We start from the raw sequence: 16,330 nt of genomic DNA on the forward strand, positions 1-16,330 counted from the left end.
AATACCCGATAGTGCTGGCTGAGGTCAGACCCTTTTTTACATTCTCTAATGACGTCTTCATACTAATGATGGTACAGGTACATTCAAGTTGCCATTTTGGTGTTAGCATGTTCTCAATAAGGAAGGCAATTTATACAGGCCGCGGAGGCACAGGCATCGCACGTCGCATCACGTTTGAGCTGAGCCAGTGGAGACATGTTCTTCGGTTTGCATGAATTGTATGACCTAGTTTTTTTTTCCGTCTATTTCTATTCATGTCTTGACGAATTTATTTTACTACGTAGAACTAGATACAGATAATACCAGAATAACTGCTTCCGCAACTCACTAAATATCCTCACATCTTGAACAAACCGATAATGGCATGACAAGCGATCTACTCAAGAAGGGAAGATTCGCACCAACCCTCATCACTGCAGCTCACCCATGCATGTCAGACCAAAATCCACTTCATTATACAGGACACAATCCCATCTAATAATTCCCTCTACCCACTCACCCACTCATACCATCTGCTTAAACAAACCCCGCAACCCCAAACACACAAGCACCATCAAGCTCCCTCCAAATTGATTGCATACACCCCATGCCCCCCCAAACCCCCTGAAACACAGGGTGTGTGCCGGGGTGGGGGGACCAAAAACGTTGCATCACCATGAACATCTGACACTACTTACTTTATGCCTGTCCCCCCTGCCTGTCACACGCGCGCCGAACCGCCCCGTTGGGAGCCGGGAGTCCCGCAACACCCCCCCCCCCCCCCCCCAAAAAAAAAGAAGAAGCCACACGTGAACTGCCCCCCCTCCCCTCTAGTCGGAGAAACAAAGAAGAATGATGGAAAAGAAATGCATGCAATGATCTGCATATGCAAGTGTTGCTTTTTAGCCGCTGTGTGATCACCCCCAGCCCCCCTCCCTTGCTTTTGGATGATCAGCAACAAGCAAAGAGATTGGCTTGTTTCGTTTGAAAAGAGAGAGAGAGATAGAGAGAGAGAGAGCTATGTTTAGATGCGACGAGGTATATTAGGAGCGGAGAAAAAAAAGAAAGAGCGGAAGGAAGATGAGAGACATGGATAAGAATGGAACAAGACGTTAAATCTCCGATTCGCTTGGGGAGAAAGAACATGGCAGCTGCGTCGGTTAGGTACATCGGATTCTTTTTTTTTAAGAAAAAATATAAATTCTGCTTTCTTAATCAGCAACAGTGCAAAAATAAATAAATTATTTGTAGAAACCATAGCCATCTGAATCAAATAAAAAAAGATGTTATTCGCACCAATCTCTCAACCCTGACATACCTCTCGTCATGCCAATAGCGCCGTTACATGTAACAACAATACCATGGTGATCCAGCAACCAAACGGTAGCTTTTTCTAACAAGGAATCAAGAATAGAGACATTTTTTTGTAAAACAATCGAGTACTCCCCATAGAAGCCAACAGACCCGTCAGAAACTTCCGAGGAAGTTCTTCTTGTGTGACATGTAACGTGTATGGAAAGAAAGAAAAAACAAAAGACATGGTGGCATCTGCCCATTTGAACGATATTTTCCCGAGGCACCAGACCAAGAAAAAAAAGAGAGAATGCAGGGGAGACTGGCGTGAGGAGAGAGAGAACAAAAAGGATATGTAACAACGAATGGAAAGAGAAGAAAAATCAAGTATGGTATATGAACAATAGAATGCAGATACGCCGGCCCATGGCGAAAAAGCAAAGAATGAACAAGATGAAACTTCACAGGTCCTGTCAATACTGTTTACAAAGGCTCGGAAACGAGGTGCTTCTCGACTAGAAACCACTCTAAGAGCCGGTGTTCTCAATGTTAACGCCGCCGGTAGTATCAGCTGCACCGGTTTTGCTGTCAGACGAGCCGTTGGGGACAGACTCATCAACGGTCGATGCGTTGGTGCTTGGATTTGTGCTGCTCAATGGTGACTGAGTAGAGCTGCTGAGAGCAGGCGTGGGCATGGTGGGTGAGTCTATGCGGTCGTAGCGGTTCATCTTCTTCTCAACCTGGAAAGAGTTAGCCAATCGTCTATCAGCCAGTCAGATTGTTGCACTCAGCTTACCGATACGCACTGCTTGCCGGGAATAACCTTCTTGGCCTTTTCAAGCTCCGGCTTGAGTGACTGAACAAACATCTCGTAGTCGTCACGAGTGAGGGTATCCAAAAGCTTCTGGATCACATAGTTGCCGTAGCCATCCCTGAGCAGGTTCATGACATTGCTCTCACCGCGCTCGTTCTTAGACAAGACGACGGACACAAGCTCGCGGCGCTGGGCATCGTCGCTGCAGATCAGGCATCTCTCAACAACATTGCTAGCAAACTTGTGCTTTGAAAAGACCAAAAACTGTGCTTTGATCAAAGCAACAATCTTGGCTCGGTCCTCTGGCAAGCCATGCTCGATGACATGCTGCGTCACGTAGTTTCCGTATTGGTCGGTGATGAGTTTTGGTCCCTCGGCGTGAAGCTCCGTAAGTATGAACCTACGCTGGGGTTCTTCCACCTTTTCGAGCAGTCGTTGGATGACACGGCAGCCATACGAGTTTACCGACAAGACACCGACATTGCCCCTAAAAGCCTCAACAATCTTTTGGATGTGGTGCATCGGGACTCGGTCAATAACCTTTTGGATGACGTGATTGCCGTTTTGGTCCTTGACAGTCTTGAGCACATCCTTTTCAAGCTCCTTGACCATGGACGCTTGTTGCTCGGTGAGGGCGTGTTCCAAGGCCTAGGACCCCATTAGTCTTTGTTCATGCCTACAAGCAGGAAAAAACTTACCTTTTGTACTACGCGACAGGCGTACATTTGATTGGCAAGCTCCAGGACATGGCCCTTCATCTTACCAACAAGAATCTTCTTTTGAGTCTGGTCACCGTGCTCGAAGAACTTTTGGATGACATAGTTGCCAAAGACATCCTGCATGAGCTGAAGCGCGTTCTCCTCGAGCTCCCTGAAGACACTTTCCTTGACTTCGCTGTTTGCAGTTTCAAGCTTCTGCTGGATAAATCGGGAGCCGTGCTGATCTCCTGCAAATTCAACCACGTGACCTTTGATGTCGGTCAGTTCCCATCGCTTGCTCTGCTTCTGCTCTCTCTTGAAATTTGCCAGCTCAGGGCTCATGGCACCTAGTGCATCGGCGGCGTTTTGTTCGCGAGGTCCTCTGGGCGGCTGTTGTTGGCCAGGCATCATCTGAGCCATGTTCATGTGCTGCGGTAGTGCAGACAGAGGCATGCCGTTGGCCATGGCAAACTGGTACTGGAAAGGGTTCTGCAGCTGGGCGGTGGGGAACATGTGTTGGAACTGTTGCTGGTGAAGTTGGTTTGGGGGAATGAAGTTGCGCCTTCCCTGCTGGGACAACTGGAAGCCAGCTAGTTTGTTCTGCAGTTGGGCAACGTTATTCGGATGGGCCAGGTTTTGCTCGCTGCTATAAGGATTCAGACGGTCATACACCAGCGGTGTGCTGCTGTGGGAGTACATGGGACTCTGACGAACACTGGTACCATTTACAGCGCTTCGGCCATTGTCAAACTGGTGGGATCGGAGTTGGCTGCCGGCAAAGGTATCCGGAGTGTAAGACCCTGCATCCACTCTGCCCGCATTTGAAAGATAGGCGTGGCCATTGAAAGTTTCGCCAAGCTCATCTCCAGACGCAAAGGCCGAAGGAATGTTAGTGGTGCTCATAGAAGCCCTGTGTGAAGCCATGCGCGACTCTGATTCTTGTTCGTAGTTGATTCTGCCAAGTGCTTGGAACGAGTCGCTCTGCATTGAGCCACTTCGTTCTTGGAAGGCGCGACCGTTGGCAAGAGAAAAGGATGAGCCGTGGCGCGGAGCTTGCGAGAGCCTCGAGAAAGCATCCATGGTTTGGTTGAACTGGCTCGGTTCGGCGCCATGTCGCGAGGGTGGCAGGCTTCCGCTTCGCGAAGGAGCTCCGCTCGAAGATGTGACATGGTCGGAATTAGCTACGCTGCGGCGGTCGTCGTTGGGGGAGTGGACTGAGGCAGTGTCCGGCCATGATGTGACGCCAGTGTCGGGGCGGTGGGCGTTTGTGTCTGGCTGAGCAAAGCCAAAGTTTGAGAAGCTAGCATTAAGGCCGTCGATTGGGCGAGAGGCGAAGTTTGCATTTGCAGTGTCTGAAAAGGGCTTGATGGTCTTGGAGAAGGAGCCTCGAGATGGACCAAATAGACCAGATGAGGCATTATCAGCATAAGGCTGGCCTGGCTGCGCCTGCGCAATTGGCCGCCTCCCTGCCGGCGAGACAGCGGAGCTTCTGGCTTGTGACATGCCTCCGGCTGGCTTCTCGCTCCAGGCTTGCCTAGCGCTTGGCCTCCACTCGGTGTCCGAGTTGGCCACGAGAGAGCCTGAGCCTGTCTTGCCGTCGGCCATGGTAGCATTATCTGCATACGTGTCAGTGGTGTCAAGGGCGTTTGCACAATGGCCTGTCCAAGGCGGCATACCTAGAGGGCGCGAGGTGTCTCTGGCCGCGGAGCCGAAGGGGAAGGAGCCAATCGGGGCATTCCAGATGCTGTTGCCCCATGGCGACGAGTGTGATGTGCGGTCGGCGTCTGTGCCGTTGAGCGAGAGGGCATTGCCAAAGTCGCGCGATCGGGTCTGGGGGATTGGGTTAGTGAGTGTGGACGGTCGGAGTGGCGGGGAAGGAGCTACGCACATTGCCTGTCATGGCGGCCATATTACGACTAAGGTCGTTGGACGTGGAGTTCATGTACACTGGCGGGGCGAGGTGAGGAGGTGTGTATGTGCGGGCAGCGGGCAGCGGGCGGCGGGCGGCGGGGTTTATTAGGGCAGTGGGTTGTGGAGGCTGCGCAGAGTGGTTGGTGGGTGTGTGTGTGGACGGGTCAGGGTCGAACTAAGGCTCAGGCGTCAGCACAGGCAGGGCAGTTGCTGAGAGTTTGGGCGCACCGACGCTTGTATTATGACTCGCACAGCGGAGGGCACAATGAGAAGTATGTGAAGAAGGTGTGTACAAGGTCGTGGCCGCAGTAAAGACGAAGAAGAGGAGAGCAGTAGTAGTAGTGACAGGAAGAAAAAAGAAGACCAAAAATACGTGGTGATATGGGCGTAGCAGTTGGGTAAGCCGGGGTGCCGTCCGTGGGTCGTGGGGAAGCAAAGTGTGGGTGGTGGTTGCAGGGCGGGCGAATGGTAATGGTGGAGGTGGTGTTGGTCGCTTCTTTCTAGCCAGAGGAGATGGGCGATTCTAAGCAATGATGTTGCGCGCCAGGCGGGGAACGCATCAGGGTCGACAACCAGTGTAGCGGGGATGCAAGGGCGGGCAGGACAGGCAGTGCTGGGTCTTATATGTGCAGCGGGGCGGGCAGGGCCGGTTGTGTGGGATTGTGTGCGGTTCGCGGAGGGAGGGAGTTTGGTCGTAGCACAGACGTGGGCGTCGGGGAGGGGGGCAGAGGCAGAGGACGAGTGGAGGGGGTGGGTGAAGACGTCTTTTTGCTGAAGATGCGACCTGCTGGGCCCTGGCGACGACGGGGATCGGCAGCTAAGTTTGGCGTCGGCTGGGGTAGGCTCGGAGAGGGCCAGGCAGGATTGGAGCCAGTCGATTGGACTGCAGGCCGAGGGAGGGCAGAGAGGGCGGCGGTGGTGGTGGAGGTGGTGGTGGAGGCGGTGGCAGACACGCACGCAGGCAAGGCTTTGAAGAGACGGCGCTGGGGGTGGGCGGCGGCTTCGTCGTCGTCTTAGAAGAACACGGTAGCGGCGGGCGCAGGCGTCGTGCCTGTCAGTCTGGGTCTGCAATGCGCTCGTGTGTGCCAAGCCCGGGCCAGGGACGAAGCGGCAGCGCAATCCGGCCGATCCTGTGTGTTGCGCGCTCCCCGTCTGGCAGCCTGAGACACTCTCCTCGCATGGACAGGAGTCGTGGAGCATCATGTCCCGCCCGAGCGTGTTTCACCACCGCCCTGTCATGTGCCTGCGCTCCTGTCTACGAGCGCATAGCATCATCTGCTTGCCCGTGCCGTCGTCGCCGTCGTCCTTCGCAGTCGCAGACACGCACCACAGCACCCTCCCACACGAACATACTTGTACACACCACAGCGCTGCTGCATCCCGCACCGCCCATCCGCCCCCTCCTGGCACACACGCTTGCAAGCGCAACCGTCGCAGTCCAAGCCACCGTCGCACTCGCTGCCTGCCCTCTGGCCAGCCCACCGTCTTTGCCGCCTCGTGACCTGCCCCGTCCACGGATTGCCCTCCGCTGACGAGGCTCCCTGCAATATAACGCCTCATAGCTGCGGGTTTGCGCTGCAGGGCTGCACGCTGCATCCAAGGCGTCCACTGAGCCCAGCGGCCTCTCCACCTTGTGCGAGCCGTTGTGCTGTGCTGGCACTCTGGCAATGCCTCCAGCACACCCGCCCGACGACGTGACAAACACGACGCTCACCCCGCCCCTCCTGCACTCTGCACTTCCTTTTCCCTTTGTCTCAAAGAAGCCTCGCACCCACACCCCATGCCTACACACTCACCGCTTGCTGTCCATTACCACTACTACTGCTGCTGCTGCGGCCATCTATGTGCCTTACTGCTCACGGCCAGTGTGGCACAGTCAGCCCCCGGCCGAGCGTCACCACTACTTGCTACTTGCTTGCTTCCCTACCCTACCCAAGTACTAACGCGGGCCGGCGAATGCCATTCTGGCGACTTGGATGCGCGACTTTTTGTCCTCTCCTAGCTCGATCAAACTGCCGCCTTCACAGCACACAACTAGGTTTCCCTGCGCCCTTGCAAAGTCTCTTTTCGTATCGTGTCTACGCCAACAGGGTTGCGCACATTGTCAGCACTATTTACGGCCTTGCCAGCCAAGTGCTGCCTCTGCTTTTCGTCCCCCAAGATGCGACGGCCTCAGGAGCTCAAGCTGCAAGCGTCGCATCTCCAAAAAGGCACGCACTTGGCGTCGAGAAGGGGGCAAAAGCATCAAGCTTCCCCAAGACTCATCAAACAAAGCACTCGCCCATGCAATGTTTACTCGCGGTCCCGGCTGCAACCCATGCCGGGGAATCCGGCCATGCTCGCGTGCTGCAGATAAACCCAGCCCGCTAGTATAACACCTAGTTACTTACTTACCTCGAGTGCGGAGCAAAGGCCGGCCCTGGGCACGACAAGAAAAATATCAACTACTTAGACAGGACAAGGCATACACCTAGCAAGGCCTATAGGCAGCTATAGCAGCCCCGACTTGTTGAGCCCAGGGGGAGACGCCCATGAAGTCGCTCTAGTCCCATCACCACATGGCGCTCCCTGCGCCCCATCGGCTGTGACGTTTGTCAAGCTGTTCGCTCCATACATACGCGCGTTGCCATGCCGCGTGTTATCGTCATGGATGAGGCTGTATCGCTCCACAGCCCGCGCAAGACGTTCGTCTCAAGCAACAATGACAATGCAATGCGTCCCGCCTCTCGGCGCCGTTGCATCTGTTGCTCTTGTCATTTGCCCACTCAAACGCATAACGTCTCGGTCCCAATGAGCTTAACCCAACATGCAGCCTGCCAGTCCCAAGGTACATAGTCTGGGGACCTCTCCTCAACCGAACAGCACAGCGTGGACGTGCTGGCCTCGCGATCCACTCGCGATCCACCGTGCAGAGTCTCGACCTCTCGCCTAACCGCTCGCACCCCCGTTGTGCGCATTACCGCTCCTTGCACTGCCCAGATGTTCCCGGCCATAACGCGATTCGTTTGTTATTGCTGTTTGATGCTCGCTCTCCCTCTCTTTCCCATCTGGCCTGCTTGCCTGCTTGCGCTGCCCTTCTGGCCATCGTATCCTGTCCTGGCCCACGCCTGGCTTCGGTGCATGCCGCCCAAAGCGTGCCACGTCGTTAGGCGCGCAGCCAAACGCCATGCTCCCCTTTTTTTTTTGTTGGTGGCCACGGCGGGACGAACGACTGGCTCTGATAATGGTGCCAAATTAAGAGCCAGAGAGGATGGACATGGTGCAGACGTCTTTATTGCGATGCTTCTTCTGGGCCTAGCGCGCGGCTCCTTCGCCTTTTTGGTCTGTCCGGTAGGGGGACGCGTTCTAGCGCGGGCGGGTGATTGGCTGCCTAGCGGTCGACGTTCTGTGTACCTGCATTGGCAAACTGCGAGGCGCTTCTTGCCCTGCGCCGTCAAAATAACGTCGCCTCCCTCTTGCCTTGATCCTCTTTGCCCACCTTTTCCTACGGTCCTGCCCATTGTTCAATCATTTTTTTCCCCTACGCCGAATCATCGCTTCACTCTTTCAGCGGTATTCGCACTTACGCTCTTTCCTACTTGTGTCTCTCGTTCCCTATCTACTCACCTGCGAAACGCCGGTGCTCTCTTAGGTGCGTATCCGAAACTGTCCGCTCGTCATCCGTCAGCGTCTCGCCAAGCATCTCCAGCCAGACAGCGACGACATCACGACGGCGCCAGCAACACTACCACCTCCCCTCAAGCCATGGATGCTAACCCCCTCGCAGCGACTGCATTCCTTGATCGCAGCCATCGCACACTGAGCACTTTGCACCCCATCGATACGCCTTGACGACCACACAATCTAAACCCAAAACCAAAACTAAACAAAATCAAATCACAATGATGAACATGAACCTATTCAAGCGCGACGAGGACGACACCCTCAACGACACCCATCTGACGCTTCTCATCACCCTCGTCATGTTGGCCCTGCTCGGCGTAGCAAGCATCACAGGCCTGCTCTTCCTACGGAGCCTCCGTCGCGCAAGGAAAATGGAACAAGCCACCCCAGAACTCCCCGTATACGAGAAGCGTCAATCAAACATCAACCACTTGACCATCACCGCCATGCCATACAAAGGCCGCGAGTCCGTCATCACCTACTCAGAAAAGCAAACCCTCATGGATAGCCCCACCAGCCCAGTGCCCGAGATCCGCATCACCTTCCCCGATGAGGTTGACGAGTCGGGCAAGCAGCACTCTGGCCGTGTCGTTGTCGTTCGTGTTGGAGACCACAGCGTTGGCCTCGAGCCTCTGCGCGAGGACCTCCCGGCCTACCAGCAGGACTCATCAGACCGCTTCGATTCCCTCGACTTGGATCGTATGGGCGGTCTGAAGGAGAAGGACGACAAGTACTACTCATAATCTTGACTCCAACCCTAAACGATAATCACCCGACCAGGCCATCGCCCTCGAACAGGTCTGGCAGCCCGGGCCCTCGAGCCACTTGGCTATGACCGACTTGACTTTGATGACGGCTAAACCGCGCTGAATGCCAGCTTCTCTCAACCCATCCTGAAGCGCAATCAGCATGGCGGTGGCACTACACATGTATATTCTCGGAGTTGACTGGCCAATTAGTTGTATACCCCTGCATGATTCGGCCATCTCTTCATCGAGGTTCTGCACCTCTTATATAACTCTTATTCATTAATGTATGCTATCTTAACTCCTCTCGAGCGACTGCATCGAGCAGCATGAGAGCCAATACAAGCCATTATCGATAAAAAAAAAAGAAAACATCTGCTGCTGTCCTGTGATGTCCCAGAGACTTGACAAAGCAGCACCTGGGCAATCAACCAATGACCCTCAATTTACGTCAGTGCTGGCTGTTTGCCATTGTCGTGTTTCGTGTCGTCTTCGATAGTCATTCTTCAACAAATTATCTGAAAAGCAAGTCAAAGTGTATCAGGTCCTCGGCCAGCCCTGTTGGTCGTGCACCTCGATGGCAGGTGCGTATTATTGGTGCGGCCTTGGCATTACGACGATCCACTCTACTAGCATCTCCGCAACAGACCCTCACTCGCATAAACTCCGCAACAACTTTCTTCTCATGGATTCTGTCGCTCCTTGAGGCCCATTGAGCCATCTCAACTCCCTTCAAATTCCGATTGGCATTTAGTATTCGCTGATTGGCTTCCTCTCTTCCGTCGCCATGGCGAACCGCGAGGTGTTTACTCCGCTGTCCGAGATCACCGGTCAGAAAAGCACTCCAAAAGGTCAACAGCATGCACCGCAAAAGCAGCAGCAGCAGCAGCAACAAGCTGCACAGCCGCCGCGGACTATGGTGCATGATCCAGACAAGGTGAAAAAGCTTAGCCAGGTACACTTCAAGGCCTCGCACGGTATCCTCGTGGCTTTCTTTTGTTTCATGCTGTAAGTGCAGTTCGGTTCAGCTCCACTGAGGCTTGGAGAGAGCGCGTCTTGCGAATCTATCTGACGCGCGCTAGTGTACTTCACGTTTTCGGTATATACCTATTCACGAGCGGTTTCCTCCTTACGCGATTGGTTCTCGACCACAAGTCGGAATGTGCTTTGCCTCCTATCGACACGGCAAACTCCTATACTGCGGGCAATCCAGAGAAGGGATGCTGGCACCCCAAGACATTTGACAAGGCAGTTGTCATCATTGTCGATGCGCTCAGATATGATTTTACCGTGCCATTCGAGGCTCAATTCGAACCTACCAACCTGGCTGCCGCTGCTGCGAACCCCTCTGAGGCACTGCCAGTTGCCCCACGCCACTTCCATAATGCGTTTCCTGTCCTGTACGAGACGGCTATGAATCAGCCTGAGAATGCCTTTCTCCTTCCCTTCATCGCGGATCCGCCAACGGCCACGATGCAGAGATTAAAGGGGCTAACAACGGGCACATTACCGACTTTTATCGATGTGGGAAGCAACTTTGCGGGCCAAGCAATTCACGAAGACAACATTGTTGGCCAGCTGAAGAACGCAAGCAAGAGGTTGGTCCATCTTGGAGACGACACGTGGCACGCACTTTTCGCCGACTACTTTGAGCCAAATCTCACGCACGCGTACGATTCGTTCAATGTCTGGGATCTGCATACGGTAGACAATGGCGTCACCGAGCACATCTTCCCGCTGCTAAAGGCTGAGAATGCAAGCAAGTGGGATGTCATTTTCGGCCACTACCTGGGCGTAGACCATGCTGGGCATCGTTACGGTCCCGATCACCCCGCTATGACTGCGAAGCTGAATGAAATGGACACTGTCTTTCGTCGCATGATCAATGAGATTGACGATGATACACTTTTGGTAGTCATGGGTGACCATGGCATGGATGCAAAGGGAGATCACGGAGGAGAGTCGGATGATGAGATCCAGGCTGCTCTGTGGATGTACTCCAAAAAGGGCATCTTTGGACGCAGCGACCCTTCCTACGTCACTCCTCCACGCAACGCTCATATCCGGCCGGTCGGCCAGATTGACCTTGTTCCAACTCTTTCGCTCTTGCTAGGTATGCCAATACCATTCAACAACCTTGGCAAGCCGATCGAGGAAGCTTTCATTGGAAAGAAAGGAGACAACTTCGCGAACCTCGCAGCTGTCAACCGCATGACTGCTGCACAGATCCATAAATACCAGCATGAATACGCACAGGCGCGAGGTATTCCCGATAGTACCAGAGCCACCTCGCTCTCCCTGTGGACGAGTGCAAATGACGCATGGAACTCACTCGGAAAGTCCAAGGCGAATAGTGTACAAATGCGCCAAGTCTACGACGCCTTTTCTGCTTACCAACACGATACCCTCGGTCTTTGTCGCGCCCTTTGGGCCAGGTTCGACATTCCAAGAATGATAAGTGGTGTCACAGTCCTAGCGTCTAGTCTAATCGTTCTCGCGCTCTACGCTAGGATTCTCCATGGAGACCGCACTGAGGTTACACCCGTCTTCTTCACTCGAGGTGCCATTGGCCTGGCCTTGGGGGGTATTGTTGGTGTTGGTATTACCGTCTTCATGCCTGAGGATGCAAGATCTCATGTGGTTGTCCTCTCTTCTGCACTCTCTGGAATCATTGGCTGCGCGTCCACATTCTACGTCCTTAGCTACCGCATGATGCCTCTTATGCCCAACACCATCTGGGGTTGGGCAAGTGTTGTATTCACCTTTGCACTTTCTGCCGGTTTTGCAGCCAACTCATTCACAATCTGGGAAGACGAAATTTTACTTCACTTCTTGACGACGTTTGGCGTTCTTGCACTCATCTCCTCACTTCGTCAGAGGCGCCTTGCAGACCGAACATTGGGCGCCTATCATTCTATTCTCTTCACCGCCCTGCTAAGAGTCGCCAGTTTCTCAAGACTTTGCAGAGAAGAGCAAATGCCTTATTGCAAGTCCACGTACTATGCTTCTGCGTTATCCACTACCTCTGCACCATGGCAGCTTCTCATCCCTGCTACAGTCGCTATTCTCATTCCTACATTCATCAAAAGCTACTACGAGGGCACAAAGAGCTACCAGCACAACGCAACTCTTTGGATAGGACTGGCATTGCGCTTTGGGCTGATGCTTTCGGCAGCTTATTGGGCTCTAGATGCTGCGGACGATGGCGAGTGGCTACCCGACTGGGTGAACGTCATCCGTATCACGAAGCGCTTCCTGGCACAAATTGTACTGGCAATCAGCATGGCATTTGGATACTCGATTTACAACTGGTCAAAGCCTCTTCTGAATGTCATCATCGATAAAGACGGCAAGGATGCAAATGGTGCACCGAAAGAGGCGGTCACTGTTCTCGGGTTCGCAAATGTTGAGGGCTCGCGCTATGCCCTTCTCATTACCATATGGTATCTTGCCATTGCCCTCCTCCAGAAGCCAATGGGAGCTGGTGCCATGGGCATCTTAGTCTGGCAGCTCTTCTCCCTTTTCGAGATCATGGATACGAACAACTTGCGCCAGTCCCCGATCGGTCCCGTTGTCCTAGGCCTCCTTGGATCTTTCCATTTCTTCAAAACAGGCCATCAAGCCACGCTCTCAAGCATCCAGTGGGAATCGGCCTTTATCCCACTTGCTAAGATTCGCTACCCATGGACACCTATTCTTGTCATTCTTAACACATTTGGCGCCCAGATCCTGTGCGCAGTCGCTGTCCCCGCCCTTGTTTTGTGGAAGGTGAAGCCACAGAAGAAGGGCCTACTCAGTGTCGTGGCAAAGGCTGTGGCTACCCATATTCTCTTCTATGCTACAATCAATCTGGCAACGACCATGTGGGCCGGCCACCTTAGGAGACACTTGATGTTGTACCGTATCTTCAACCCAAGATTCATGGTTGGCGCTGCCGTGCTGCTTGTTGTGGATCTCATCAGCATTGCCATTGCGCTTTGGGGTACCAGGATGAGCATGTTGAGTACAGCGGAGGTATTTGGGTTTGGTGGATGAGAAATACGTAGGAAATGTATCCGTGATGTAATGTCATTTGGATGTGTGTGTGTGTGTGTGTGTGTGTGTAAGAAAATATGCAGTACAAAGAGTAAAATATACACGGTTGACTGCACACCATGTTTCCCTGGTAGTGATTATATTGTGATCGAGCGTTTTGCGAGTCTTGTGTTAGCACGTCTAGAGACAATGTTAAAAAGAGAAAACAAAAATTCTGTCTCATCTACAAGTATCATGTCACAATTTCTAGCCTCGTGCTGTTATTTATCTTACTCCATCTTGCGGTATAATCTGATTTTCATTCACAGCTTTCGCGGTTAACGGCGAAGGAACTTGAACAAGCGTCAAGCCTAAGTCGGTAAGTATTTATAACGCAGACATTAGATGCATAGAAGGGCTTCGTAGATCGTGTCTCTAAACATGTAATATCAAAGCTGCGTTCGACCTCTATCCATTCTTGATAGTTAATCCTCACTTTTGTCCTCTATATTACTTGATCGAAGCAGGACTTGTCCTCCACAACAGCTTTTTCAAGCCTTATAACTTCAAGTAATTTCACTATTCTCTACCTCCTACTACCACACTCACTGCCGCTTTCTTTCATTGAAAATCTTCGTTCTGGGCTTGACCGAACTTGACGACTGGTTGTTTGCTATCTCTCTCGCCCCGTTTACAGGAGGGCGATTCCCAGCGTACTACGTCATCTCACGTGCTCTCCCTCCCTCTATTACCGAGTGATAGTGCAGGCTGTTGCAAACAAAGGTAAAGGCAACAGCGCTAGCCCACACTCACCGCTAGCACTACAATCTATGTGCTATATCACGGTACAATGGGAGTCATTTCTCTTTCCTTCCTCCGTAGAACGAGTACAAGACTCCAATCAGAGCGAAGCTCCTCTCTCTTTCTTGCCTGACCGCGACATCTTCCAAACGTGGGCACGGCTTGATTTTGACAAGAGTCTATTTGGTGGTGACTGGGATTACGATTCAGACGGTTAGTATTATTATAAGATGAGCTTGGGCTAATCTAGCATCTACTGACTAATATTATAGGACTTGGAGCGGCTATATTGGTTTCGGATTTGGCTCCTGTACGAGCAGTTGCTAGCAACTACTTCACCTCACCTGATCGCTACAACTTGATCGACAGGACAGACCGGAGGGGTATACGACCCGGCTAGACAACTATTGGGGACAGAATTATAGCACAACATTAATTCAAACAAGACGACTATAATACAGTAAAGATTAAAAGCCTCGCAGACGATTCGATTCGATGAATTCCATTGAAGTCTCGGCTATCCTAGATAGCCTTAGAGACCTGTATCTTCTGCGAAAGACACAAACACACATCGGGAAAGAAAAAGAGCTCAAAGAAATAAAGAAGACACTAGCAGTAATTGTAACTCACCCTATAGGTACGTACAACCGTTCTGCTCCCTACCCGCTTGCCTTATTACTAACACGGATAGGCTCCACACTTCAAAACTTAACAGATAGCCTGTGGGATACGCTTCTAGTCTTTTCATATGATGAGATGAACGCTGTTATCCAACGTCTTCACCGCAGCTTCAAACTTCATCAAAGCATCTTTGCAGACTTGGTCACTCAGATGTTCGGCTTTAGTGTTGACGATGGTCATTGCGAGCTCGATCACACACTCGGCAAACAGATCATCCAGATCTTCCATGATGTCCAGGCGTACACCGAGTTGATGAAAGACACGAATAAACTGATTATGCTGGCATTTAGCATAACGATGGAGACTGAACTTCAAGAGCGGTTAAACAATCTAATCGGGAATGCCTCGTTTGCAAATGAGCTATTCGTGCTCATTTGCAAACTAAGCTTTCCCAGAGAAGCGTATAGTACTCTTGTTTCGGTTGCCAGCAGGTCACAGGCCATTGAGAACGTTGCTGTCCGCAACAGATCATTGTCGTCTGCAGGCCACAGTCAACAGCAATCACGCAAGCCTGACCAGGTTATACAAGCACAACAAAACAGCGACCGAACCCCGTCGTCGCCTCGCCTGGTGAAAGATGCTGTGCCGCTAGTGCGCAAGCCGGTCCCTAGTACTAGGACTAAGCAGGAAGTCGCCTACCTCATTGAAACCGCTTCACGCGGCCAACTACCTGCAAAACACGAGAGTGCCTGGTACTCCTTTGGCTTCGTCTGCACTACGAACGAAGAAGACGAGCGACGCCTCGCAGGCCTCTACGCCGTCCTCATCCAGGAAGCAGACAGCCCAGAAAGCTTCCACGAGCTCCAAAACGCCCTAGAAAGGAACGATCTAGTGACTCTATTCGATACAAAGGGATTTAGAAACTTCCGCGAACTTTCTACTCACTTAGAAACTTTCCTCGCCACGCTGCCCGAACAGCGCCCCACGGTATGGCGTCTGAAGCAGTTCATCCATGATGCCGATAGCACGAATCCACCAGGTTGCCTGCAGCGCGACTACGGCTTCAAGTACTGCAAGCAAAGGGAAGAAGTCATGCGTCTGAAGTTCATCTACAGCAAGACGCTTGAGAAGATGGAAGTAATGGAGTTACATGGTGCTTGTGTACACGGCAGGCTGTACGAGACTGCTGTACGCATGGGAGTATCTATTCGACCCAAGGACAAAAGGCTCATGAAGAATGATTACCCGTCGCCTCATGTTGGGTTTTACAGTACTTCTGGGCTTGACAATTATCGGAAGCCGTTGTTTAAGAAGCAGTAGAAGACGCAGTGATGATGGTGGTGGTGGTGGTAGTGATGATGATATCTCGAATGCCCTTACAGGGTGGTAGAGGTGTTCGTGTCTATTCTCTGATGGACAGTTTGGCTATGGGATATTGAGAGCATGTGATTTGGGACTAGGCTTGGGTAGTAATGACAATGGCGTTGTGAGGGACTGAACATCATGCAATCTTGCTTTTACACATGTACTGTCCATCTTCTTTTCCCGACGGCCCCACTGCTGTTAACGAGCATGAATATGACCAACTACAATGACATGGAAGAGCGGCACTTGTCCAGGTGGTGTGATGTATTCCGGTGTAAAGCTGGATGAACAAGGTGAGCCCAAATGGTTGCCTTGCCACGTTCTAGCCCCCAGGCTGTTTCTTTTGCTACTAGTAGTAGCGCCATTCCTGCTTCGTATGGGCTGCAGGTGTCATCCACCAGTATCACAAGCACCTTGCTCATCAA

At 52.3% G+C, this 16,330-nt stretch overlaps 6 protein-coding genes across 6 annotated transcripts; 4 read left to right on the forward strand and 2 right to left on the reverse strand.

Annotated features, from left to right (window-relative positions):
• Positions 1-1,157: 1,157 nt before the first annotated feature.
• Positions 1,158-1,702, reverse strand: PSV08DRAFT_329966 (uncharacterized protein). Its single transcript, XM_066092738.1, has one exon. The coding sequence runs from the start codon at positions 1,533-1,535 to the stop codon at positions 1,266-1,268; it is 270 nt and encodes an 89-aa protein (XP_065948231.1). The 5' UTR covers positions 1,536-1,702; the 3' UTR covers positions 1,158-1,265.
• PSV08DRAFT_380698 (armadillo-type protein) lies at positions 1,668-4,760 on the reverse strand. Its single transcript, XM_014225317.2, has 5 exons — positions 4,673-4,760; positions 4,461-4,614; positions 2,785-4,400; positions 2,069-2,734; positions 1,668-2,012 (listed from the first exon to the last, which is right to left on the reverse strand). Exons 1-5 carry the CDS (start codon positions 4,724-4,726, stop codon positions 1,800-1,802), a joined length of 2,703 nt encoding a protein of 900 aa, XP_014080792.2. The 5' UTR covers positions 4,727-4,760; the 3' UTR covers positions 1,668-1,799.
• Positions 4,761-5,207: 447 nt separating this feature from the next.
• Positions 5,208-6,227, forward strand: PSV08DRAFT_380700 (uncharacterized protein; the record flags this gene model as incomplete). Its single annotated transcript, XM_066093391.1, has 2 exons — positions 5,208-5,445; positions 5,585-6,227. The coding sequence occupies exons 1-2, from the start codon at positions 5,282-5,284 to the stop codon at positions 6,225-6,227; spliced, it is 807 nt and encodes a 268-aa protein (XP_065948232.1). The 5' UTR covers positions 5,208-5,281.
• A 1,940-nt stretch (positions 6,228-8,167) lies between these two features.
• Positions 8,168-9,466, forward strand: PSV08DRAFT_329983 (uncharacterized protein). Its single transcript, XM_014225319.1, has 2 exons — positions 8,168-8,326; positions 8,462-9,466. The coding sequence occupies exon 2, from the start codon at positions 8,577-8,579 to the stop codon at positions 9,099-9,101; it is 525 nt and encodes a 174-aa protein (XP_014080794.1). The 5' UTR covers positions 8,168-8,326; positions 8,462-8,576; the 3' UTR covers positions 9,102-9,466.
• Positions 9,467-9,795: 329 nt separating this feature from the next.
• Positions 9,796-14,319, forward strand: PSV08DRAFT_229840 (uncharacterized protein; the record flags this gene model as incomplete). The annotated part of the gene is made up of 5 exons (XM_014225320.1): positions 9,796-10,112; positions 10,187-13,118; positions 13,448-13,497; positions 14,098-14,132; positions 14,192-14,319. Exons 1-5 carry the CDS (start codon positions 9,892-9,894, stop codon positions 14,317-14,319), a joined length of 3,366 nt encoding a protein of 1,121 aa, XP_014080795.1. The 5' UTR covers positions 9,796-9,891.
• Positions 14,320-14,414: 95 nt separating this feature from the next.
• On the forward strand, positions 14,415-15,898 carry PSV08DRAFT_380703 (uncharacterized protein; the record flags this gene model as incomplete). Its single annotated transcript, XM_014225321.3, has 2 exons — positions 14,415-14,556; positions 14,611-15,898. The coding sequence occupies 2 exons, from the start codon at positions 14,415-14,417 to the stop codon at positions 15,858-15,860; spliced, it is 1,392 nt and encodes a 463-aa protein (XP_014080796.2). The 3' UTR covers positions 15,861-15,898.
• Between the last annotated feature and the right edge of the window lie 432 nt (positions 15,899-16,330).

This window comes from Bipolaris maydis, assembly GCF_028858645.1.
Source record: "Bipolaris maydis strain C4 unplaced genomic scaffold PSV08scaffold_14, whole genome shotgun sequence".
In the NCBI taxonomy this organism is placed as follows: Eukaryota; Fungi; Ascomycota; class Dothideomycetes; order Pleosporales; family Pleosporaceae; genus Bipolaris; species Bipolaris maydis.